The following is a 27,059-nucleotide window of genomic DNA, read 5'->3' as shown; positions in this document are numbered from 1 at the left end:
AGCGAGTTCAGCATCGTAGCCACGTAGGCTGTCAGGTCCGACCCCTCTAGCCCCTCCGCAAGGCCCAAGATCCGCAGATTTTTCCGCCTCATGCGGTGATCAAGCTCCTCGAAGCGGTCCTGCCACTTCTTGTGGAGTGCCTCGTGCCCCTCCACCTTACTCACGAGGATCCCGGCCTCCTCCTCTCGTTCAGTGGCCTGCGCCTGCAACACCTTGATGGCAGCACCCTGGGTCGCCTGAATCTCCGACAGCCTTTTGTTCGTTTCCTGCAGAGAGCTCAGTACCTCAGCCTTGAAATCTGCAAAACAGCGCAGGAGGGCAGCTTGTTGCTCCTGGGCCCACTGCTTCCACTCCTCTGGAGCTCCGCCGGCCGCCATCTTGGATTCCTTCCCTCGTTTTTTCTGGGGAGCTGCTGCCGTTTTTTCCCCCTTTTCATTCCGAGTTTTAGTCATGAACTGCAGAGAAAGTCGATCAGCACACCTTCTCCCACCGGGAGACGTCGAAAAATTTCCGTTTTGGGCTCTAAAAAGAGCTGAAAAGTCCGTTTGAAACGGGAGCTCCCAAATGTGCGGCTTCCTACGTTATCGCCGCCACCGGAAGTCGCCCATTACCTTCCTTGACTACACATTAACAAATGTATATCTCAGGGACCTTCCCAATCAACTATAATCTATTTCTCCTACATACGCTATTTATACTTAATTATAATCTAAACTGCCATTCGAAGCTCATTACCGGGAAACACATACCAATTGAAGTCCCTCTGCATACAGTCGACTACTGTCTCCAGGCAGGTTCATGGCAAATACGAGAACAAGTGTAGCAAGGTGAAGGATGGAGGTGGTGGATGGGATTGTTCAGGTCTCTATTAAAAGAACTGGAGACACCTCAGGCTGTCCTGGTTGGGGGGTGTGGGGGGATTTGACATACTTAGTAAAGAGGACATGGTTAGGGTCAGGAAACTGTTTAAGTAACATAGGGCTTTGAATCTGGGTAGGAAGAGACTGTACAAGGGAAGGGGACAAATGGAGTTGAGATGGAAGAAATATATTTACTGAGTCGGGCAGGAAAAGGTTGAAACAACTGGTAAGACAAGAGCTGTCTTGTTTTCGGATTCTGGGAATGAGGTAAAAGCAGGCTACACAGTGTTGGGAGTATGCGGTTGGAGAACCACTGAATTCCTATAGTGCAGAAGAATGCCATTCGGCCCATCGAGCATGCACCTGACCCTTTGAAAGAGCATCCTACCTAGGTCCACTCCTCTGCCCTATCCCGTAAGCCCACCTAACCCGCACATCTTTGGATTATGGGAGGAAACTGGAGTACCAGGTGGAAACCCACGCAGACATGGGAAGAACGTACAAACTCCACACAATCACCCACGGCTAGAATTGAACCCAGGTCCCTGGCACTGTGAGGCAGCACTGCTAACCACTGTGCCACCATGCCGCTGTATGTGGAGGCAAGATCTCCAAAGGAGATGGGGCCAGTGGCAATCCGGGACCACTAGTCTCACGGTCGGTGGTGGGGTCACAGCCGGGGGGGGGGGGTCTGCCTCTCTACACCAGACAACAACAATGGCACCCTTGGCAGTTGGTCATGCCTGGACCAGGGAAACATGCTGCCACAAAAAGAATTACAGAGAACAACACTGGCTTCCTCAAGCAACATTTGACCGCCTGAACTGCTCTGGGGAAACTGTGCAGTGCTCAACCAAGCAAGTGTCAAGTTTGTGGCATTAGGCTGCATGCAGCACAGTGAAGGGTCAACCCTTACCACCACCTAATCACTGGCTGTTTAGCACAGGGCTAAATCACTGGCTTTTAAAGCAGACCAAGCAGGCCAGCAGCACGGTTCGATTCCCGCACCAGCCGCCCCGAACAGGCGCCGGAATGCAGCGACTAGGGGCTTTTCACAGTAACTTCATTGAAGCCTACTCGTGACAATAAGCGATTTTCATTTCATTTTTCATTTCAACTGGAAAATTGAGGAACAGATGAATGAGAAAGAGGAAGTCAGTGCACACTGTGAGCAAAATACCTTCAGGACACTCTGGGTGTGAATTCAATTAAAAGATAGTGGTAGGCAGAAGTCTCTTACTGGCCAGTACGTAGTTCATGACACATTTCACGTGAATCTTTCCTGCACCATCTCCAATGTTTTCATTTCTTTCCTACAGTGCAGTGCCCAGAACTGGCATAATACACCAGCTGAGGTCGAACAAGTGTTCTCTACAAGTTCAACAAAGCCTCCTTGCTTTTTGACTCCATGCCCCTATTAATAAAGCAGTGTGCATTAAAGCTGTAAATGTGTGTGCTTCATTTGGAGAATTCGGGTCTGCCAGCAGAATTTAACACATCAACCTTTACTTGCAGTAAAAACAGGAAATATTCAGCATCTGTGGAGAGAGAAACAGAGTTAACTCTTGGGGAATCGAATCTTACTATCCGGAAGACGTCATATTCAACTGGAAACTTTAACTCTGTTTCTCTCACAGATGCTGTCAGAGGTGCTAAGTATTTCCAACACTTCCAGTTTTCATCTCAGAATCTCAACATGTGCAGTATTTTGCTTTAACTTTCCTTTTTGCGATCACCATACGAATGCTGTCATGAAAATACCCAACAGGTTCACAAATGTTCTTCTCAGAAGGTAAACTGCAGTCCATGCCAGGTCTGTGATTCCAACCCTACACCATCGTTCGTAACTTTTGTCATGTGAGAGTACCTTTAAGAAATGTGTGTTTATAAATGGGTGTGTATATAAGTATCTGTAGTGACAGTACCTTCAAGAAATGGGTGTTTATTACTGCAGTGATGTCAGAGAGTGGGTGGAACATAAGAACATAAGAACTAGGAGCAGGAGTAGGCCATCTGGCACCTCGAGCCTGCTCCACCATTCAATGAGATCATGGCTGATCGTTTGTGGACTCAGCTCCACTTTCCAGCCCGAACACCATAACCCTTAATCCCTTTATTCTTCAAAAAACTATCTGTCTCTATCTTAAAAACATTTAATGAAGGAGCCTCAACTGCTTCACTGGGCAAGGAATTCCATAGATTCACAACCCTTTGGGTGAAGAAGTTCCTCCTAAACTCAGTCCTAAATCTACTTCCCCTTATTTTGAGGCTATGTCCCCCAGTTCTGCTTTCACTCGCCAGTGGAAACAACCTGCCCGCATCTATCCTATCTATTCCCTTCATAATTTTAAATATTTCTATAAGATCCCCCCTCATCCTTCTAAATTCCAACGAGTACAGTCCCAGTCTACTCAACCTCCTCATAATCCAACCATTTCAGCTCTGGGATTAACCTAGTGAATCTCCTCTGCACACCCTCCAGTGCCAGTACGTCCTTTCTCGGATAAGGAGACCAAAACTGAACACAATACTCCAGGTGTGGCCTCACTAACACCTTATACAATTGCAGCATAACCTCCCTAGTCTTAAACTCCATCCCTCTAGCAATGAAGGACAAAATTCCATTTGCCTTCTTAATCACCTGTTGAATCTGTAAACCAACTTCTTGCAACTCATGCACTAGCACACCCAGGTCTCTGCACAGCAGCATGTTTTAACATTTTATCATTTATATAATAATCCCTTTTGCTGTTATTCCTACCAAAATGGATAACCTCATATTTGTCAACGTTGTATTCTATCTGCCAGACCCTAGCCCATTCATTTAACCTATCCAAATCCCTCTTCAGACTTCCGGTATCCTCTGCACTTTTTGCTTTCCACTCAGCTTAGTGTCGTCTGCAAACTTGGACACATTGCCCTTGGTCCCCAAATCCAAATCATCTATGTAAATTGTGAACAATTGTGGGCCCAACACTGATCCCTGAGGGACACCACTAGCTACTGATTGCCAACCAGAGAAACACCCATTAATTCCCACTCTTTGCTTTCTATTAATTAACCAATCCTGTATCCATGCTACTACCTTATCCTTAATGCCATGCATCTTTATCTTATGCAGGAACCTTTTGTGTGGCACCTTGTCAAAGGCTTTCTGGAAATCCAGATATACCACATCTATTGGCTCCCCATTATCTACCACACTGGTAACGTCCTCAAAACATTTCACTAAATTAGTTAGGCATGACCTGCCCTTTATGAACCCATGCTGCGTCTGCCCAATGGGACAATTTCCATCCAGATGCCTCGCTATTTCTTCCTTGATGATAGATTCCAGCATCTTCCCTACTACCGAAGTTAAGCTCACTGGCCTATAATTACCCGCTTTCTGCCCACCTTCTTTTTTAAACAGTGGTGTCACGTTTGCCAATTTCCAATCCGCCGGGACCACCCCAGAGTCTAGTGAATTTTGGTGAATTATCACTAGTGCATTTGCAATTTCCCTAGCCATCTCTTTTAGCACTCTGGGATGCATTCCATCAGGGCCTGGAGACTTGTCTACCTTTAGCCCCATTAGCTTGCCCATCACGACCTCCTTAGTGGTAACAATCATCTCAAGGTCCTCACCTGTCATAGCCTCATTTCTATCAGTCACTGGCATGTTATTTGTGTCTTCCACTGTGAAGACCGACGCAAAAACCCTGTTCAGTTCCTCAGCCATTTCCTCATCTCCCATTATTAAATCTCCCTTCTCGTCCTCTGAAGGACCAATATTTACCTTAGCCACTCTTTTTTTGTTTTATATATTTGTAGAAACTTTTACTATCTGTTTTTATATTCTGAGCAAGTTTACTCTCATAATCTATCTTAATCCTCTTTATAGCTTTTTTAGTAGCTTTCCGTTGCCCCCTAAAGATTTCCCAGTCCTCTAGTCTCCCACTAATCTTTGCCACATTGTATGCTTTTTTCTTCAATTTGATACTCTCCCTTATTTCCTTAGATATCCATGGTCGATTTTCCCTCTTTCTACCGTCCTTCCTTTTTGTTGGTATAAACCTTTGCTGAGCACTGTGAAAAATCGCTTGGAAGGTTCTCCACTGTTCCACCATAAAGTCTTTGCTCCCAGTCTATCTTAGCTAGCTCTTCTCTCATCCCATTGTAATCTCTTTTGTTTAAGCACAAAACACTAGTGTTTGATTTTACCTTCTCACCCTCCATCTGTATTTTAAATTCCACCATATTGTGATCGCTCCTTCCAAGAGGATCCCTAACTATGAGATCCTTAATCAATCCTGTCTCATTACACAGGACCAGATCTAGAACCACTTGTCCCCTCGTAGGTTCCATTGCATACTGTTCTAGGAAACTATCGCGGATACATTCTATTAACTCCTCCTCAAGGCTGCCTTGGCCGACCTGGTTAAACCAATCGACATGTAGATTAAAATCCCCCATGATAACTGCTGTACCATTTCTACATGCAGCAGATATTTCTTTGTTTATTGCCTGCCCCACCATAATGTTACTATTTGGTGGCCTATAGACTACTCCTGTGACTTTTTCGCCTTACTATTCCTGATTTCCACCCAAATGGATTCAACTGTATCCTCCATAGCACCGATGTCATCCCTTACTATTGCCCGGATGTCATCCTTAAATAACACAGCTACACCACCTCCCTTACCATCCACTCTGTCCTTCCGAATAGTTTGATACCCTCGGATATTTAATTCCCAGTCGTGACCATCCTTTAACCATGTTTCAGTAATGGCCACTAAATCATAGTCATTCACGGTGATTTGCGCCATCAACTCATTTACCTTATTCCGGTAATTCCGGCATTCAGGTAAAGTACACTTATGTTGGCTTTTATACCTCTGTTTCGAATCTTAACATCTCGATCAGTAACTCTCCTAAGTTATATTTCCTCTTGACCTTTCTCCTAATTTTCCTTGTCGTTGAACCCATATCTTCATGTAACAACCCGCCGCATCGCTTACCATTTAAGTTTTTACTTCCCGTTTTATTCCTTTTAGTATTACTGGGCCTATTCACTGAGCTCCCCTCAGTCACTGTACCCTGTACTGTCGCCCTTTTTGATTTTTGACTATGGCTTCTCTGCCTTACACTTTCCCCCTTAGTTCCTTTTGCTTCTGTCCCTGTTTTACTACCTTCCGACTTCCTGCATTGGTTCCATCCCCCTGCCACATTAGTTTAAGCTCTCCACAGCAGCTCTAGCAAACCCCCCCCCCCCCCAGGACATCGGTTCCAGTCCTGCCCAGGTGCAGACCGTCCGGTTTGTACTGGTCCCACCTCCCCCAGAACCGGTTCCAATGTCCCAGGAATTTGAATCCCTCCCTCTTGCACCATTTCTCGAGCCACGCATTCATCCTATCTTTCCTGATATTCCTACTCTGACTAGCGTGTGGCACAGGTAGCAATCCTGAGATTACTACCTTTGAGGGTGGAGCTGGGAGTCAGTTTTTTACTTTTGTTGCAGGCTGTTTTCTGCAGGATGTGTATTAGTTTCGGTTTTAGTGTTGGAGCTGAAGCCAGAAAAAGCAGCTGTACTGCTGCTCTCTCTGCCATGAGAAGACTATCTCTTAATCATTTGGTGAATTCAGAATTATAAATGTTTTCAGTAGTGACTTTAACCTGATGTGCTTCTGTTAAAGGTTATGTTTTTTGTAAGTCATATGGATGTTAAAAGGAAAGCTTAAAGGATGACTTAGTTTTGTTGTCTTTGGGGGTTGTATTTGAATTAATGGTTGCTGGATCACTGGATAATGAATCACTGGATGTTTTAAAAAGGTTAACTTGAGTTCATAGAATAAACATTGTTTTGCTTTAAAAATTACTTTTCCATTTCTGTTGTACCACACCTGTAGAGAAGGTCGTCTGCTCCCCATACCACAATCTAGTAAACGTTGTGGGTCAGGTGAACTCCATGATACACTTTGGGGTTCTCTAAACCCTGGCCCATAGCACTCTGAACCACCTACTGAGCCAACAAAGCAAGCTGCATCAAATTCCTATGATGGATGGCAACTAGGGCTCGTTTCCCATTCTGTGATACCTTCAATAGGATTCCATTCACTTTAAAAAAAAACAAGTCAACGCAGCAAAAGGAAGGCTAAGCAGCAGGCAAATAAATCTTCCGTTTAATCACAGGTGAAATCACTAATCTGTCCTCACTCATTCCTCGGTTATCTCAAATAGTAACAACTGCCCAGTCATTTTCCAGACTGGCACTGAATCCAAGCTGTGCACCATCTCCCCCACCCTCCTCCAAAAACCAACCATCACTCCTGCAGTTATGCGCAGCTGTGATCACGTGGAGTCAAGAATGGCGTCTCTGGCATGCAATGGAGTCACTCCAAACTCCGGCCATATAAAAAGACAAGCAAATAACTGGGTAGTTACCAACTCCTCCAGGTTACTCACCTCCCACTGAAGATGAGGCGGGATGTTGCGGATTTGAATCTTCCGACTCCTGCAAAAAAAAAACACAAAACCCATCAGTGTAACACATGTCCTGGTGCATTCACTGTGCTAGTGAGCGAGTTCAAAGGGCAATGGGGAATTGGGAAAAATCTAACTAAAACGTGTTACGCCACCTGGGCAACGGCAATCAATTCCAGCCCCACGGGGCCTTGAGTCACAAGAGAATTAAACATTCTCTTTGTCCCTTGACTGCCGATAATTAGTCACCAGGTTTGGTAAGTTGAAACACAATTACCGTTTATTTATAACAGGAATAATGATTAAATATAATAATAATAATAATAATCTTTATTGTCACAAGTAGGCATACATTAACACTGCAATGAAGTGACTGTGAAAATGCAGTGAATACAACAGGATAACAAGCTAATATCCACTACCCCCCTTTAACTGTCGGACCCTCTCCCCACACAAGACAGACAAACACCGAGGGGGCAGGGAAAGAAGGGGTGAAAATAATACGGATGAAAGTCAAAAGTCAAGAATCGTTCCTTCCAATGGTGGATCTTGAGTACGTTTTCTTGCAGTATGCTCGCTGATTAAAGTCCTTGGTTTACAGCCTGTAATGATCTTCTCCGTAGTTGAGAAATGTATTACTCATACTCTTTCCTGGAGAAGGCCTTTTGCTTCACATCAAACTCTGTCTCGAGTTTGTGGTTTATTTCCCGGCCTCTGCTTTTTCTGGAGGGCGAGTTGGTCGATTCTGGACTCTGCTGGCACAGCCTGTAATGGTTCTCCTGTGCACAGGTTCATCCAGACACCCTTCCAGTTCAGAAACGCAGCCTTTCTGGAGGAAAACAGATAGGGGAGAGGACAACAGTCCTTCCTCAGGCCTGCCCAGGAGTCAAACCAAAACCAAACAAAACCCCTGAAGCTCTGAATCACTCCAGTGGGATCAGATCAAATCACCACCTGTTACTGGGCAGAACTCGACCTGTTGTGTCAATTCATTAGCCACCAGACAAAATCAATCAAACCGAGGGCAGCACGGTAGCACAGTGGTTAGCACAATTGCTTCACAGCTTCAGGGTCCCAGGTTCGATTCCCAGCTTGGGTCACTGTGTGGAGTTTGCACGTTCTCCCCGTGTCTATGTGGGTTTCTTCCGGTTTCCTCCCACAGTCCAAAGATGTGCAGGTTAGGTGGATCGGCCATGCTAAATTGCCCTTAGTGTCCAAAATTGCCCTTTTTGTTGGGTGGGGTTACTGGTTTATGGGGATAGGGTGGAGGTGTGGGCTTGGGTAGGGTGCTCTTTCCAAGAGCCAGTGCAGACTCTATGGGCCGAATGGCTTCCTTCTGCACTGTAAATTCTATGAAACGTCTATGAGTCATCACAGATGCCAATTTAAATCAGCACAGCCTTCTGGATCCTTCTGTTAGATTTAAAGGTACAGGTTGTTTAGCCTTAAAGTCATAGGTCCATTAAACATCCACGCTTCAAAAATATAATGGTAAAATAAAAGGGAAATAAGGGAATAAACAGGGAAAAGCAAGAAGAAACAGGAAAGACCTTTACAAATTATAGACTGGCACTGATTGGCATGAGTGCCAATGACATAGCAGTGCCCCCTTTTTGTTTAAAACTGCTTGTCCCCGAAATGCTGACAGACAGTACTGTAAATTCAGTATTTACTGTCTATCCCGAGATGCCCTGGCGTCACTCAGTAACATCCACACGTAATAGCGACACATATAGGAAATAGCAGGAAGGGTGGCAGGTTCATGTCCTGGAATGTAGTGAATCAGCTGGGTTTCGACAACTGTTCAGCAATGTTATAAACTACTTATACTCACACAGCACTTGTAAAACATTCCAAAGATGCTTCACAGGAGCACTACAAAGTACTCGAAAAACATCCCAGGGCCAAATTGTTAACAAGGTCACAGACAATCTGGTTCAATCGCTGACTGTTGCCAGGAAGAGAGATGGAGTCGGTAGTCAGGGAACAGAGTTTGGTGTAGGCACCAAAGATGATGGTTTCAGTCGTCCCAACATTTAATTGGAGGAAAGCTCTTCTCACCCAGTACTGGATGTCGGTTATGCAATCTGCTTATTTAGTAACAATGGAAGAGAAAGGTGGCAGTGACGGTCCATACCTGGAAACTGACATTGTGTTTACAGATCGTGTTGTTGAGGGACAGCGCATTGATAAACAAAAGAAGAGGGACCAAGAATAGAACTCAGAAGGGTGGGGAAGCCAGAAGAGGATTAGGAGAAGCCTGGCTACGATTGGTCAAGAATGGAACTAGGTGAGAGCAGTCCCAGTCAGCGGGCCAATGGTGTCGGAGGATGACAGTGCGGATCAACCACGTCACAGGTTGCAGAAAAATTGAGAGATGATGAGGAGAGAATATGTATCTTTGTCACATGGGATGTTATTTATGACTTCGCTAAGGGCCGTTCCCGCACTGTTCAAGGGCGCAACTCTGACTGGAGAGAATCAAATCATGAAATTTCGGGCTAGATGGGAACGGTTTTCGGACAACACATTCAAGGAGTTGGGAAAAGGGAAGTTGGCAATGGGGCAGTTGGTTGCAACAACAGCATGGCGGTTTTGCAGAATGGGGTGGTGGCGACGGATTTGAAGAGACAAGGATCTGAAGAGGGAGAACCATTAACAATATCAGCCAGCATGGGGACCAGGAAGGGAAGTTAGGTGGGTGACAGTTAGCGGGATTAGGATAGAGGGAACAGATGATCATTCTCAGGGACAACATGGTCTCAGAAAGGGCATGGAGGGAGATATGAGAGAAACAAGAAAAGGCATCTTCAGGACGAGAGCAGGAAGAACTTCAATAGAAATTTTGCCCAATGGGCTAATGGATGGGAGGGATCAGAATCTCAGTGATAGAGAAAGGTTCATGATGCTCATTCATCTGGTGCCAGCTCACAAATCACCCAATATATTGACTCCAGTTCCTTGTTTGACCAAGGTGGAATATAAACTTTGCACCAAATCACTAGGCGGCTACACCCATAACCCTGATTACTAGGCGCCCACATTCACATCACAGAGCAAATGCAGCAATACTTTGATTCAGTTTGCATTAAATTGATCCTCTTCCAAGAATCTTCAACAGTATTTTTATATAGCGTCAACCGTGGATCTCCGTGACAGACTATTGCTTAATTCTGTGCTATACTGCACTTCCAAGTTTCAAAACCCTCAAAATCAGAGTTAGACAAATACTGTACCATTTGAAATATTCATTTGCCATGAGGCAAACCCTGATGTGATACTCACAACCAGCTCAATAGATTCTGCCAAGTATAATCTTTTCCACTGGGAGGCAAAAGAAAGGAAGAGAGAAAGACAGCCTCACAAAAGACACAGAGGACAAGAGAGAGTGAGCGAGAGACACACATGGGAGAGGGGTAAAACTCCTGGCAAGGAAGTCATTAATATAAATGAGTGCAAAAAACAAAGAACGAGCATGCAAGGAGAGAAATTATTAGAAGAAAAGGAAGACTGAAAAAAAAAACTGCTACCGCATCTCACTCACTACACATCTGAGAATTTAATATATTCACTTCACGCATGGTCACTCTCCCTGTAAAATGCCCCCCCAACCGCCTACAAACCTGCATTAGGACAGCATAAAATTCTGCCCCAGATCACAGTTAATTCAACTGAAAAATTGGAGGAAAACACTTTCAATAGCATGCAGGGAAATACCCATACTTCAATGTAATTACTGATATGTTAAACCTAGCAGAAACTCCACAATATACTTATCGTTCAGAAAGACAGGAGTACCACCAGAGCCAAAGGCCTTAGCGACATTCAAAAGCTTGCAAAAAATCCACGGTCCTAAGGAAAATCAAGAATTTGAGGATTTCGGATGCTTGATCATTTCTTTCTTCACGGGAAGGGTTTGTGGATGAGCAGATGTTGTGAAAACTAAGATATTTCACACATGTTTAAAGAAAACCAACAGGTTTGAAGCATTGAAGCTGGCATATCAAAAGTTAGACAAAATGACTTGCGGAATCAGCACTGAGGCACAGCCAGGTATGGAGCAGGGAAACAACATCGCCAATTTGGCCACAAAGCTGAAGCACTCATTTCCCAACATATTTCCTTCAGTACGATGAGCAGCAGGTATCTTTGATGAAATGGCCTCTCAGACCCTCATGCTAAAAAATGTTGTACCTGACAATGTGAATGTCGCTTGATCCAGAGTTTTGATCCCCGTGCCAGAAACTAAAGGCACCAGAGAATCCTTCAGCAACCTGGAAGACGGATAAATACGGCAAATTTCGGGAACCTTGGATAACGAGAGATATTGCACGCCTCGTCAAAAAGAAAAAGGAGGCATTTGTCAGGGCTAGAAGGCTGGAAACAGACGAAGCCTGTGTGGAATAGTAGGTAAGTAGGAAGGAAGGTAAGTAGCAAGGAACCTAAGGAAGGGCTCAGGAGGGCTAAAAGGGGTCACAAAAAGTCATTGGCAAATAGGGTTAAGGAAAATCCCAAGCCTTTTTACACGTACATAAAAAGCAAGAGGGTAGCCAGGGAAAGGGTTGGCCCACTGAAGGGCAGGCAAGGGAATCTATGTGTGGAGCCAGAGGAAATGTGCGAGGTACTAAATGAATACTTTGCATCAGTATTCACAAAAGAGAAGGAATTGGTGGATGTTGAGTCTGGAGAAGGGTGTATAGATAGCCTGGGTCACATTGAGATCCAAAAAGACGAGGTGTTGGGCGTCTTGAAAAATATTACGTTAGATATGTCCCCAGGGCCTGATGGGATCTACCCCAGAATACTGAAGGAGGCTAGAGAGGAAATTGCTGAGGCCTTAACAGAAATCTTTGAATCCTCACTGTCTTCAGCTGATGTCCCGGAGGACTGGAGAAGAGCCAATGTTGTTCTTTTGTTTAAGAAGGGTAGGATAATCCAGGGAACTACAGGCCAGTGAGCGTTAGGTCAGTTGTAAGCAAATGGACGTATTAGCGAGAGGCAGCACAGTTTTGTGAAGGTGAGGTCGTGTCTCACTAACTTGATAGAGTTTTTCAAAGAGGTCACAAAGATGATTGATGCAGGTAGGGCAGTGGATGTTGTCTATATGGACTTCAGTAAGGCCTTTGACAAGGTCCCTCCTGACAGACTGGTACAAAAGGTGAAGTCACATGGGATCAGGGGTGAGCTGGCAAGATGGATACAGAACTGTCTAGGTCATAGAAGGCTGAGAGTAGCAATGGAAGGGTAATTTTCTGATTGGAGGGCTGTGACAAGTAGTGGTCCGCAGAGATCAGTGCTGGACCTTTGCTGTTCGTAGTATATGTAAATGATTTGGAGGAAAATGTAACTGGTCTGATTAGTAAGTTTGCAGACGACACAAAGGTTGGTGGAACTGCGGACGTCAGAGGATACTGCAGGATTTAGATTGTTTCGAGACTTGGGCGGAGAGATGGCAGACGGAGTTTAATCCGGACAAATGTGAGGTAATCCATTTTGGAAGGTCTAAGGCAGGTGGGGAATATATGTGAATGGTAGAACCTTCAAGAGTATTGACAGTCAGAGAGATCTAGGTGTACAGGTCCACAGGACACTGGAAGGGGCAACAGAGGTGGAGAAGGTAGTCAAGAAGACATATGGCATGCTTGCCTTCATTGGCCGGGGCATTGAGTATAAGAATTGGCAAGTCATGTTGCAGCTGTATTGAACCTTAGTTAGGCCACACATGGAGTATAGTGTTCAATTCTGGTCGCCACACTACCAGAAGGATGTGGAGGCTTTAGAGAGGGTGCAGAAGAGATTTACCAGGATGTTGCCTGGTATGAAGGGCATTAGCTATGAGGAGAGGTTGAATAAACTCGGTTTGTTCTCACTGGAACAATGGAGGTTATGGGGCAACCTGATAGACGTCTACAAAATTATAAGGAGCACAGACAGAGTGGATAGTCAGTGGCTTTTTCCCAGGGTAGAGGTGTCAATTACTACGGGGCATAGGTTTAAGGTGCAAGGGGCAAGGTTTAGAGGAGATGTACGAGGCAAGTTTTTTTACACAGAGGGTAGTGGGTGCCTGGAACCTGCTTTCGGAGGAGGTGGTGGAAGCAGGGACGATAGTGACATTTAAGGGGCATCTTGACAAATACATGAATAGGATGGGAATAGAGGGATACGGACCCAGGAAGTGTAGAAGATTTTAGTTTAGATGGGCAGCATGGTCGGCACAGGCTTGGAGGGCCGAAGGCACTGTTCCTGTGCTGTACGTTTCTTTGTTCTTTCAGTCCCAAAGCCTAAGACAATCAGAAATAGGAGCAAGAACAAGCTGTTTAGCCCCTCAGGTCTGCTCTGCTACCCAATAATGGTTGACCTTGTATATTAGCTCCAATGTCCCACCCTATTCCCGTATCCACTGAACCCCTTAAGGCCAAATATCTATCACACCCAGTCTATACTTAACAACTGATGATCCTCACCCTTCGATGAAGAGAAACCCAAAGAATTCCATGTCAGTTACTCATGAACCAAGACACAATAGATAGGAGATATGACTCATTATGCGAATGAGCTAAGTTACATACCAGCCAGAATTTGTGTAACTACTCATGTGTTGGCCCACTACAACAAAGTAACAGTATTCTGATCCAGTTCCAGATCAATCAACTCGGTCTGAGCCCATGGAGCATCTCGTCTTTCGGCCTCCATTTTGAAATTTGAACCGGTTTAACTATTTGAAATCGATGTGTAAAAATGAGCACAACTGTCACAAGGACTGGCAGAGGTTTTAGCAACTGGAGCAGGAGATGGTGAGTCAGTATCAACAGAAAGATCTGAAGAGAAAAATGGATGTTTGATCAACATTACATCTGGCAATAGTCCTCCCTTCTTCACTCTGACGCTCGATGAACAATAAAAAAGTTTTTAAAAATGCCAGCTTTAATTGCACCACAGGAATAGCCTGTTGCCAAGTAACAGCAACAAATTAGTCACACTCACTCCTACCTCACCTAGCTGAGTGTGCACATTGTTCAAAAGCCACATTACATCAGCAATTGGTACAAAATCCTCAATTTCTCATGTGTGCAAGCAGTGCCTGCCTGATGCTCAGACATCAGCTTGCTCTCCAATATCTTTTATTTTCTTTTTGGATTACACTTTGCTTCATAATTCTGGCAGAAGCTGCATGCGGCTGACCAACGGACCATCTTCACCCAACAAACCATTGATGAAAGTCTGTTCATTTATTAATATTGCCAGTGGACATGTCCAATCATAGCCCTTCTTTAATAATAATATTTATTGTCACAAGTAGGCTTACATTAACACTGCAATGAAGTTACTGTGAAAAGCCCCTAGTTGCCACATTCCGGCGCCTGTTCGGGTACACAGGGGGAAGTCAGAATGTCCAAATTACCTAACAGGCACGTCTTTCGGGACTTGTGGGAAGAAACAGGAGCACCCCATGCAGACACAAGGAGAGCGTGCAGACTCCACACAGACAGTGACCCCCCAAGCCGGGATTCGAACCTGGGACCCTGGAGCTGTGAAGCAACAATGCTAACCACTGTGCTACAGTGCTGCCCATAATCTGTCACCATGTGGCCCAAGGGCACACTATCGCTCTGAGTAAGGAATCGGAGCAAGACAGTGGACAGTGATTCAGAGAGGACGCAGAAAATAGAGCACCCCACCCACATAATTCCTCCCAAGTTGAAACCATGGCTCCACAGCACTGATATTGCAAACTCTCCCTCTGTACTCTTCAATCAAGGCTACTCCAATCTCTTTGCCAAGCTCTGCTTCATCCATTATCGAGGGTTTAAGATGCTAAAGGGGCACTAGCAGAGGGGAACCAAGTGTGAATCTGGGGGGAGATCATGGGTTCAAATCTCACTCGAGATTTGAGGACATAATCCAGGCTGACAGTTCAATGGAGTGCAGCAGGGAGAGATGAGCCCTCTTTCAGATGCTGGATGTATTAGATCAGTCACAGGTAATCTAGGCTAGTGAGTGGGCCACATGACTGGCCCTCCAACTCCAGATTGAAATTGGGCTTGCTGACTAACCATGGCCCTGTGAATAAGATTGAATATATGTCGAATATTGCATGAGTTATAGAAAATGTTTCATCATTCATACATTTATAGAATTGTCATCATCTTCAAATGGTAGAAATAAAATGAATATTTACAGTTCAGATGCAGAGGGAGTACATGGCTGTGAGCTATCAGCACGCACCTCACTTCACTTACCCTGGCTTTACGTGTGAATCACTTCAGTCATACCAGTAGGAAAAAAAACTACGCGGTCGGAAATCAGCAGAATGTGGCAACCCTGCTCCTGGGCAACGATCAATAAAATGTATCGTGAGCGGTACTCAAAATCCAGATGGGCTGCATGTGGCCCCCGGACCGCAGGTTGCCCACCACTGGGTTAGACTCTCTGAGATTATTCAAAGAAGAGCAGGGTAACTGCTGCTGGCCTAACATTACAGAAACAGATTAAGTGGTTATTACCACACTGGCGTTCATCGGAGCTGGCTGTTTGAATCTCCACCGTTACAACCGCAACAATGCTCGATTGGCTGCGAAGAACTCTGGGATATCCCCGAGGTCTGCATGCTCTTTGCTTCCTTCCTTAAACTGCAGGTGAAAAACACAGAGCGAGCGTGGTTCACGTGGTCAGCAGCTGGTGAGGGAACTAATGCCTGTCCAAGTCTCTAGCATCAGGGCAGGTCAGAGAGAAGCACCAGAGCTGGTGCAGGATGTCGTTTGGAGGCGGACACAGTCCATTTGCAAGGGGTGCTCAGTCTCTCGGCTAAACCAACAGCGACACTCCAGCTGACCTGACCCAGCAAAGCGTTCACTTTGAGAGTGCAACACCTACCCCAATACGTCAGTGACTAAATTTACAAACAACTTCAGTTACAGTACAGGACTACATAAAAACATTTTTAAAATAAAATATTTTTAATTAAGAAATATTTTTCAATACAACACTGTAAAAACCATATTACATAACAAGTACAATTACAATTCTAGACTCTCCATTACCTCACCCCCCCCCAAAGAAAAACAACCAAGACAAAAATCCAATACAAATCCTGAACCCCCCCCCCCCCAAACATCTGATGGGTGACTAGCTCCCTGAAATAGGAATTGAACAGCTGCCACTTCAGACAGAACCCTTCTGACCAACCCCTCATGATATACTTGCCCTTTTCTAAGTGCAAGAACTCCATTCGGTCACGTAACCAGGACAAAGCACTGGGTAGAACTGGAGTCCTCCACCCAAACAGAACTCACCTTCGGACTACCAGCGAGGCAAAGCCCAGAGCATCCACCTTCGCCTCCCTCTGTAAGTCCAGCGAATCCAAAACCCCAAAGGTAGCCACAAAAGGACACGGCTCTCACCAACTCAATCCCAAGAATTCCTGACATGGTACTGAAGAAAGAGACCCAAAAGCTTGAGTTTAGGGAATGACCAGAACATGTATGAGTGATTCGCAGAACCCCGTGAACAAAGCTCATACCAGACCTCTACCTCCAAAAAATGTGCCCTATGAATCACCTTGAACTGAATCAAACTGAGCCTAGCACATGAGGAGGTGGAGTTGGCTGTGTAAAACTTCACTCCACACCCCCCCCTCCCCCTCGAAAACCTGACCCAGGTCCATTACCTCATCCAATGGAACTTGCTCCATTGACACCAGTTGACTTTAAATATCCAATATCTTCCCTTCCCCTAGCTCAACCGTAGGAAGAACCCTATCCATCAACAAGGCAAGGGTACCATGGGATAGGGAAGAATCTCCTTGCGCAAAAATGTACGCATTTGTTAATTCCTAAACAGATTCGTTTTTGGGAGCTGGAACTTGCCCGACCACTCGGCAAAACCAGCATACCTATGTCCCTTCTATAAACATGTCCCTGAACCGTTCCAACCCTTCATCCCCCCATGCTCCGAACAATGAGTTTAAAAACCGCTGGAACATAACGGTGGTTACCATAGAATGGAGCTAACAACAACATGGCGCCCAACTTGAAATGTTGCCTAACCTGTCTCCATATTCTCAGAGAGGCCACAAGCACAGGACTTGGAAGTTCACTTTGCAGGGAAAACAGAGAGGAGACGTAACCAAGCCCTCAAACTAGTACCTCTACAGGCACTGCTCTCCATCCACCCCCACATGGACTCCATACTCATAACCCAACCCCGCACCTTCTCAATATTCGCCGCCCAATAAAAAACAGATTGGACAATGCTTGACCCCGATTGCCTTTCCCTCTGCAAAAACACCTTGTAACACTGTGGGGTATCGCTGGCCCAAATAAAAGTTCATATCATTCTATTGACTTTCACAATGAAAGATTTGAGAAAGAAACCCAGGAGACAGTGAAACATCGAAACCTTGAGGATATTCATCTTTACCGACTGGACCCTACCTGCCAGAGACAGAAGGAGGTGATCCCAGTTTCTCAAGTCAGCCTTGACACCATTTACCAGACCTGCAAAATTTAGTTTATGGAGCAGGGCCAATTATGGGCTGCCCAGATAACGGGAAGCTCGACCTGGCCAAGCAAAAAGGCAACCTCCCCAGATCAGCTCCCTCCCTGGGAGATTCACCGGAAAGCATTCGCCTTTACCTGTGTTTAATTTATATTCCAGAAAGGAGCCAACCCCCCACTTTACGTGGGGCAGAAATCAACCTGCCACTTAAGTCCTTTACCTGTTTCCCAAGAGGCCAGCTTCCACCTCAGCTGTTGTGACTGGCCTTCTTTCCATGTTCATCAAAAACCCCTCCATAACATCCGGTGACGGGGATGTGCTGAGAAATCGCACATCAGGTGGTTCTCCTCCCACAAACCCGAAAATAGGCTCTTTCACCCAAAACAGCCCGCTAATACGAAGGAAAAATCATGCCCACACCTCAACCAGCAGCAACACTAAGAGCAATGCCAAACAACAACCATTCCAGGAGCCGCGTGGAAACTAGAAGTGGAAAAAGCTCGGAGAAGCAAATGGCTACGCCAGCAGACGCACGAGACGGCGAAACCCGGGGCTCGCCAGAACGACCGACCCACCGCACAAGGAGCTGCCCCCACACCAAGGGGATGGGTAGACGATGTTCCTCTCAAGGGAACTGAGAGAACACAGAGAAGAGACGAAAACCAACATTCAAGCTACAGTCAAGGGGCGATCACGGAAGCTCTGGCGACCATGCAGATAGCCCTAGACAAGGCAGAGAGGCAACTGGAGACTCAGGAAAGCCGGATCAACGCCCTGGGAAAACAAGTAGCAAGGTTGATTGTGACACAGGGGAGTCTGAAGGGAAAATTCGCTGACCAGGAAACCCGATCCGCCAAAACCTGCGAATTGTGGGCCTGCTGGAAGGGATCGAAAGTCGGAACCCACGACTATGTGGCCCAAATGCTGGGCAATCTGGTGGGAAGGGATAGGGATAGCTTCCCCAACTCACCAAAAATAGACAGAGCCCACCAGTCGTTTCGCCCAAAGCCCAGAGCCGGAGAACTGCTGAGGGCGCTAATCGGTATGATGCCCCGGTATAAAGGCCAGGAAAGAATCCTGTGCTGGGCGAACCATAACTGGGGAGGTCACTGGATCAGGATCTACCAGGGCATTGGGGTTGACCTGTCCAAGCGCCGGCAGAATTCAACAGGGCAAAGGCTGCCCTGTACAAGAACGGTGTAACGTTTGGGATGCTGTCACCGCCACGCTCTGGGTCACATTCTAAGGCAGGGAGCACTTTTTCAAGCCCCTGCGGACACGGACAAGTTTGTCCTTGAAAATGGGCTCAAGAAGCGGCAGCAAGGATAACGATGAAGAGATCATAGGAAGAGACTTTATTTGTTTATTTGCGAACAGTTAATCAACCTGGTGAACACTTTGCATGGGACTGCACTGCCTCGTTCTGGGATGAGGGAGGAAAGAGAAGAATGCAGGAGGGAGAACAGCAGAGCGCAGGAAAGGGTGTGGGTAACAAACGGTAGGGAGCTCAGAGAATGGGCAACGGGAGGACACACAACCAACTCTGGGAGGGGGGCCACCACACTAGTGGGAAAGCTAGCACTGGGAAGCATGAAGGAAAGAGAGGCCCAGGTGCATCTGCCACAAGGGAGAGGGCGTCTAGCATGGGAATGGGAAGCAGTCATCTGCAACAAGGGGACGACTAGGGGAGGAAAGAGAGCTTGGGGGGGGGGGGGGGAATACCATAAGGGGAACAAAGAGAGCAAGGGCATCAGGCTGGTTGCAACAGGCGACACGTGGTAACTTGGAACACAAAGGCACCACAAGCAGCCACTTTGGAGGGTCCCTTGTGGCCATCTAAAATGGCCGCCCGCAAAGGATAAAGGGAATTGTGGTCAAGTCGGGACACAGATAGTACACAGCCTTTGTGTACTGAGCAAAGGAAAACCAGACAGAACTGAAACTTGCACCTGTTAAAAGGTCAATCACCGATTTCCCCAGGACAATAGACTCAAATTAAGGAATAGCATTAGCAGCAGACTCCCTGGTGCCACCTCCCCTGATTTGGAAAGGCCTACACGCTTGGAACAATAATGACTAGGACCCGCCCAGCCATCAAGGTACCTGCCCCTAATTGGCCAGTATCAATCGGAGTGATCGAGCCCCTATCGATCCATTGGATCCTGAATTAAACCCACCCAAAAGAGCGCGGAAGGGGAGAAGGATAAGAAGCCCTGCGCACTAGGGATCAATCTCTTTTGGGGCCGGCCTGTGCCCACTCCAATTGCATCATAACGACCAGCCAAGTTCAAGACACGCTACCCGAGAGAGACGAGCCACAGCCGACACAAACCTGACGATTTCTAACCGACACACGTGGGGACTCAGATAAAGACCTTACCTACCCGCACAGAGTTGGTCATCCAGAGGTTAAGTAAAGGTCATCTTCGTTGACAGGTGTAGTTTAACGCGTAGCTACGTGTATCATTGCACAGAGAGATAAGTCTTGTGTTCAATAATAAACTGTCTTTTGAACTAACGTACTGGTTGTGTGGTCATTTGGTCAATACAAGAAACATACTCGCTCCTCCTCATGAAGTGATCTGGCTGTTCTGATACCCCGAAGACTGCTACTCTTGTGCAAGGCTCCACCCTCATTCCCACCACCTTGGACATTGCCTCGAAGAAGGCTGTCCAAAACCGAAAAATCCTGGGGCAAGGCCAGAACATGTGGGCGTGGTTAGCCAGGCCTTCTTGGCACCATTCGCATTTGTCCTCCGCCCTGGGGAAGAACCTCCTCATTCGGGTTCTAGTTAAGCGAGCTTAGTGTACCACTTTCAGCTGCATTCGGCTTAGCCTTGCGCAAGTGGAGGTGGAGTTGACCATATGCAGTGCTTCGCTCTAGAGTCCCCATCCTATTTCAAACCCCAAGCCCTCCTCCCACTTTTTTCTTGCCTCGTCCAGCTGTGAGTTAGCCCTCCCCAGTAGCTGCCCATACATGTCGCCATAGTTCCCCTTCGCTCATATGTCCGCATCCACTAGGTCCTCTAACAACGACTGTTGCAGTGGTCGTGGCTATGTCCTTGATTCCCTACCTTTTTTTTTTATAAATTTAGATTAGCCAATTATTTTTTCCAATTAAGGGGCAATTTAGCGTGGCCAATCCACCTACTCTGCACATTTTTGGGTTGTGGGGGCGAAACCCACGCAGACACGGGGAGAATGTGCAAACTCCACACGAACAGTGACCCAGAGCCGGGATCGAACCTGGGACCTCAGCGCCGTGAGGCGGTTGTGCTAACCACTAGGCCACCGTGCTGCCCCTTTGATTCCCTACCTAAGAAATTTTTGACCTGCATTTATCTTAGTTCGTTCCCCCGTCAGCTGGAACTTCCCTGTTAGTTCCTCAAGTGTTGTCAGTCTGCTGTCAGTGTAGAAGTCCTTAACTGTCAGCGTCCCTCCGTCCTGTCTCCACCTTTGGATGGTGGCGTCCATTGTCGTGAAACTATGGTTGTTGCAGATGGGGCCTTATCGAACATTTCGGTTAGCCCAAAGTGCTGCCGCAGCTTGTTCCACGACCAGAGTGTTGCTATTACCACTGGGCTTGTTGAGTATTTATTCGGTGGGGATGGAAGTGCTGCCATGGCCTGGGCCAAGGAGAGTAGGAGTGTGTTCCATCTCTGCAGGTCCTTTTTAACTTCCTCCGTCAGGCTGGTCAGGTTTCATTTGTGGATCCCTATCCTGTCATGAGCGATTTGGATCCCAGTGGTGGAATTTGTGTCGGGCTGTTTAATTGGCATTCCCTCCAGCTCTGCCCCTCCCCCTTGCGGGTTCACCAGGAAGATCTTGCTTTTTCCCAGGGTATGTTGCAGCCCGAGAAGGCTCCAAATTCTCTCAGAGCGCCATGATTCCTTCCTTGTTGCTTTGAGGATCCGAGATGTACAGGAGCAGGTAATCACCATAGAGCGAGACTCTGTGCTCGCTGCCTCCTCTCTGGATCCCCCTCCAGTTCTTTGCCGCCCTAACCGCGATCATCAGTGGTTCGATCGCTAGGGCGAAAAGCAGTGGGGACAGCGGGAATCCGCAGCTGGAAGTAGTTAGAGCTGGTGGTATTTGTCCATACGCTCACTGTGGGAGGGCTATCCAGGTGTTTCATCCAGGCGGTGAACTCCAAGCCCAAACCGCTCCAGTACGACTGTGAGGTACTTCCATTCGACTCTGTCGAAGGTCTTCTCTGTGTCCAGCGAGATCATCACCTCAGGTGTTTCCTCCCCGGATGGGGTTGATCACGTTCAGCAGGCACCTAATGTTCGATGTTAGCTGTCTATCTGTGACAAAGCCCGTCTGGTCTTCTACCACCTCTCTTACGCAGTCCTCCAGCCTTTTGGCTAGGATCTTGGCCAGTATTTTTGCGTCTACGTTTAGCAGCAAAATGGGTCTGTAGGAACTGCATTCTGTTGGGTCTTTCTTGGGTGCCAGCAAGATTGTGGCTTATGATAATGTGGGCGGCAGGGTACCCCTCGCCAGTGAGTCTGTGAAAATCTCTCGCAAGTGTGGGGCCAAGGTCATCGCAAATGTTTTGTAAAAGTCCGCTGGCAATTCGTCTGGTGTCCCCCCCCCCCCCCCCCCCCCCCCCCCCCGCATGGCTCTCATCCTGTAACAGGAATAATAGATCTGTCCCACAAAGTCCTTCCTTACCTGCAGTTGGTCCTTCTCCCTTAGGTGCGTCCTTTGGAGGAAAACTGTTGGTTTTCAAAGTTTCAGGTCAGTGAAGACTCTGGACCTTTTAACTGGTCTGGCCGACCTGTCGGAATTTTTCCAGATGGAGAAAATCAAATTTGCCATCCGGGAGTCGGAAGAAGCCTTCCACAAAACGTGGGGGCCATTCACTCAGTTGTTCCAAGACCTGTTTGCAGCTAACAACCAGTAAACCAGAGGGAACTGAAAGGCTCAACACAATAATGTATGCCAATGAAAGGAGTAGGGGGTGGGTGGCGAGGTCAATGAAACATAGAGGCCAATCAATATCAGTATGCAAACAACAAAATACGCACGGGGGACACCAGAAGGGGAAGGGGGGGGGGGGGGAAGAAAGGAGGCGGGGGACATGGTCAGGAATAAAAACCCGCTGGGCAGTGCAAAACAAGAAGCCAAAGCCGATTTAAATAGCTAAACAGAACCGATGTACATACAATTCTTCCTTTTCTTTTTGTTCTTTATTGTTTTACTTTGTAGTATTATTAGTCTATTATTACACACCTCTTATCTTCTAACCTATGTTCACAACTGCCTTTGGCTTGTACAGCTTAAAATCCTCAATCATAACACTTTTTAAAATATAAATAAAAAGCCCCCATCGAGGGTCTCAGCTGCCGCACCAACCTGCCCGTCGAAAGCAGTCCAAATTCCAACTGCAATTTCTTTCTGCTTGCCACCTCTGGCATCGGGCGCATGGGTATTGACCATCTACCTCCAAGATGGTCTCCATCAACCACCGTCTCTCCACTCATTCGCTCTTCTCTTTATTTGTCGTATTAAGAGATTATCTCTCCTCCCAAAGTCCCCTTCAAAGCTTCCCAACAAGGTCGAAGACGAAATCTCCTCACTCCTATTAAAATCAATGTGCTCCCCAATCGTGGTGGAAACCCTCTGCCAGAATCCCTTACCCGCCAACAACGTCGCCTCCAACCTCCACGGGAGGTGCTGAGCGGGGCCTGACCCACAATCAAATCTACAAAAGGCAGAGCATGTTCCAAAATCACTATTACCAAATACTCCACCCACCACTCCGGAAGCAGAGACCTGCCAACCACAAAGAAGTAGATCCGAGAGAACAAAGAAAAACCCTTCTCATTCAGATGCAAAAATCTCCATGGATCTGCCCCCCCCCCCCCCCCCCCCCCCCCCCGGCGCAACCTGCTCCATAAAGGCCTTTGCCACCCCAGAAGGACTCAAAAACTTAAGCCTCGATCTATCCAACCCAGGGTCCAGTATGCAGTTAAGATCCCCTCCCAGGATTAGTTGGTGCAATCCAGATTAGGAAGTCAGCAATTTACTGAGAAGAGCTATATCATCCCAGTTTGGCACATATACACTGACTAGGACCACCGGGTTACCCGCCATCCACCCACTGACGATTACATATCTCCCATTCGGAACTATCTGAATCTTAGTCACCAAAAATACTTTCCTATTAATCAAAATCGCCACTCCCCAGGCTCTGCTGTCAAGTCCCGAATTGAAATACTTGCGCCACCCAGCCCTTCCGTAACCTTGTCTGATCTTTAATCCGCAAATGGATCTCCTGCAACACCACCATATCAGCCTTCAAGTTCCTACAGTGTGCAAACGCTGTTACTGTGCAAACGTTTTTACTGGGTTGTTTAACCCCTCTCACATTCCAAGTGACCAGACGAATAGAGGGTCATCTACCCGCTCCCCCAACCCCTCTCCCCGACTCAGTCAGCCATTCCCACTCTGTGTAGTCCAGCAAATATTCAAAAGAGCCAATACAATGCCCACCCAGGAAGACCACCAAATCCCCCCCCCCCCCCCCCCGCCATCAAGAACAAAGAACAGTTTACAGTCACCATCAGAGAACAATCCCGCTACCTCCCATCATACCACACCCAATAACCCAGCAAACATCAGCAAGGCAAACAAAGACTGCCCCCCTCAACCAAAATTCAAACAAAACACCCAAGTTCCTGCTCAAACCTCCGCCCACCACCATATGAGCTGCTGACATCTTTCTTCTCCGTTAACTAACTATTTAGCTGGCAGCGTGGCCCCACACAGGAACAAAATTACATAACAAAAACCCATAACGCCAACCAGCCCTCCGTCAAATCCAACTTTAATCGTTCCAGGAAAAAAAGAGACAGGAGCAACAACCATACCACAAAACCCACAGTAAAAATCCAAGCTCCAAAACATCCAGAAAACACCCAAAAAATTATACTCCCATGCCCAGACATGCATCTCCCAACCAATATAATTCCCAGTTATCACGAGCCTAGTCTATGTTTCTGCAAAAATGCCTCGGCCTCCTCCGAAGTTTCAAAGTAGATATCTTTCGATTCATCAGTCACTTGGATAAAGTACACCAAATCAAACATTGTTCTGATGCAACGCAGCCTTGGCCTTGTTGAATGCCTCTTGCCAGCTCCGCTCCAACATCTTGATAGATCCTCACAATGTGGCCTTCCCATCCGGAGTCTCGGTAATCTTTTGCCCACACAGAACTCTTTCTATATCTTGAAAAGTGTGAAAGTGCACGATGATCACTCATGGTGGCTCACCAGCACAAGGTTTCAGCCTCAATGACCTGTGGGCCCGATCCAACACAGGAGGAGATGCTCTTGCCCCCTCCCCCACCATCTTCCAAAGTAACTTGAACATAAACTTTCCAAGCTCTCCAGCAACCCAAACACCCTCAAATTCTGTCTTCTGGAGCAATTTTCCAACTCTGCAACCATGGCTCCTAACGTCTTGTTACCAGCCACTCGCACCATCTCCACTTCCAGAGAGGCATTCTTGTCACTTTGCCTCGAAATAATCACCTCCACCACTTGGCTCCCTCGCTAGATACATAGAAGATAGGAGCAGGAGGAAGCCTGTTGGTCCTTCAAGCCTGCTCCGCCATTTATCACGATCATGGCTGATCATCCAACTCAATAGCCTAATCCTGCTAATAGCCCTCCTAAATACAAACCGTTCAACCTCGCTGTGCCTCAGAGTCACTCTTGTCTCAGAGTCAGACGGTTGTGGATTCTAGGTCCACCATGTAGGTTTGAGCAAGTAATCCAGGTTGACAGGTGCTGCAGTGCAGTATTAAGAGCCGGTGAGACAAATGGCTGAGCCCCCACTTCCTCTCAGGTGAACAGAGAACATAGAACACACAGTGCAGAAGGAGGCCATTCGGCCCGTCGAGGTTGCACCCACCAACTTAAGCCCTCACTTCCACCCTATCCCCGTAACTCAATAACCCCTCCTAACCATTTTGGTCACCAAGGGCAATTTATCATGGCCAATCCACCTAACCTGCACATCTTTGGACAGTGGGAGGAAGCCGGAGCACCCGGAGGAAACCCACGCAGACACAGGGAAAACGCACAAACTCCGCAGTGACCCAGCGGGGAATGGAAACCGGGGATCCTGGCGCTGTGAAGCCACAGTGCTATCCATTTGTGCTACCGTGCCGCAGGTGGATTTGAACGATGTTGGTTCGGACACCGGGATATCTCCAGGTCCGGTTGGGAACCGAAGGGGTATATCAAACAGTGAATGGGAGTTAGTTAGTAACGGGCACAGGGAAGGTACCCATCCTTACTCTGGGATCCAGGCACTATAGCTACAGTGAAGCTTCAGTAGGACTCAGGTGAATCTCAAAAATCATAACCTCATAACATCCTGTTTGTGTTGTATAAACAGTAAATATTTAACACAAAACATCTATTCATGCATTGCTCCAGTCTGCCTCGACGTCCACCTGTCAGTATGTGTGGGCAACAGGGTTCCCCAATATACAGCAGGCACCCCACTGCCGTCATACCACTCATCACCCTCCCTCCCTCCCCTCGGCCCAGACTCCAACACCCTCCCTCCCTCCCCTCGGCCCAGGCTCCAACACCCTCCCTCCCTCCCTCCCTCCGTCCCCCCAGCCCAGGCTCCAACACCCTCCTCCCTCCCCCCTCCCTCCCTCCCTCACTCCGTTCCAGGCTCCAACACCCTCCTCCCTCCCCCCCTCCCTCCCTCCCTCACTCCGTTCCAGGCTCCAACACCCTCCTCCCTCCCTCCGTCCCCCGGCCCAGGCTCCAACACCCTCCCTCCCTCCCTCCGTCCCCCCGGCCCAGGCTCCAACACCCTCCCTCCCTCCCTCCGTCCCCCCGGCCCAGGCTCCAACACCCTCCCTCCCTCCCTCCCCCCGGCCCAGGCTCCAACACCCTCCCTCCCTCCCTCCGTCCCCCCGGCCCAGGCTCCAACACCCTCCTCCCTCCCTCCCTCTGTCCCCCCAGCCCAGGCTCCAACACCCTCCTCCCTCCCTCCCTCCGTCCCCCTCGGCCCAGGCTCCAACACCCTCCCTCTCTCCCTCCCTCCCTCCCCCCGGCCCAGGCTCCAACACCCTCCCTCTCTCCCTCCTTCCCTCCCCCCGGCCCAGGCTCCAACACCTTCCTCCCTCCCCCCGGCTCCAACACCCTCCCTCTCTCCCTCCCTCCCTCCCCCCGGCCCAGGCTCCAACACCCTCCCTCCCTCCCTCCG

The 27,059-nt window shown here is 47.6% G+C and overlaps 1 protein-coding gene across 4 annotated transcripts in view; it reads right to left on the bottom strand.

Annotated features, from left to right (window-relative positions):
• The window catches only part of igf2bp2a (insulin-like growth factor 2 mRNA binding protein 2a), a 246,149-nt gene that overhangs the window by 121,475 nt on the left and 97,615 nt on the right, over nucleotides 1–27,059 (bottom strand). For all 4 annotated transcript variants that reach the window (XM_038786815.1, XM_038786799.1, XM_038786808.1 and 1 more), the window contains exon 3: nucleotides 7,305–7,353. In XM_038786815.1, coding sequence (XP_038642743.1) covers nucleotides 7,305–7,353 — 49 coding nt within the window. The remainder of the gene's footprint in view (nucleotides 1–7,304; nucleotides 7,354–27,059) is intronic.

This window comes from Scyliorhinus canicula, chromosome 2, assembly GCF_902713615.1.
Source record: "Scyliorhinus canicula chromosome 2, sScyCan1.1, whole genome shotgun sequence".
In the NCBI taxonomy this organism is placed as follows: Eukaryota; Metazoa; Chordata; class Chondrichthyes; order Carcharhiniformes; family Scyliorhinidae; genus Scyliorhinus; species Scyliorhinus canicula.
Note: the sequence above shows the minus strand (reverse complement) of the source record. Positions and strands in the feature narration are given on the sequence as shown.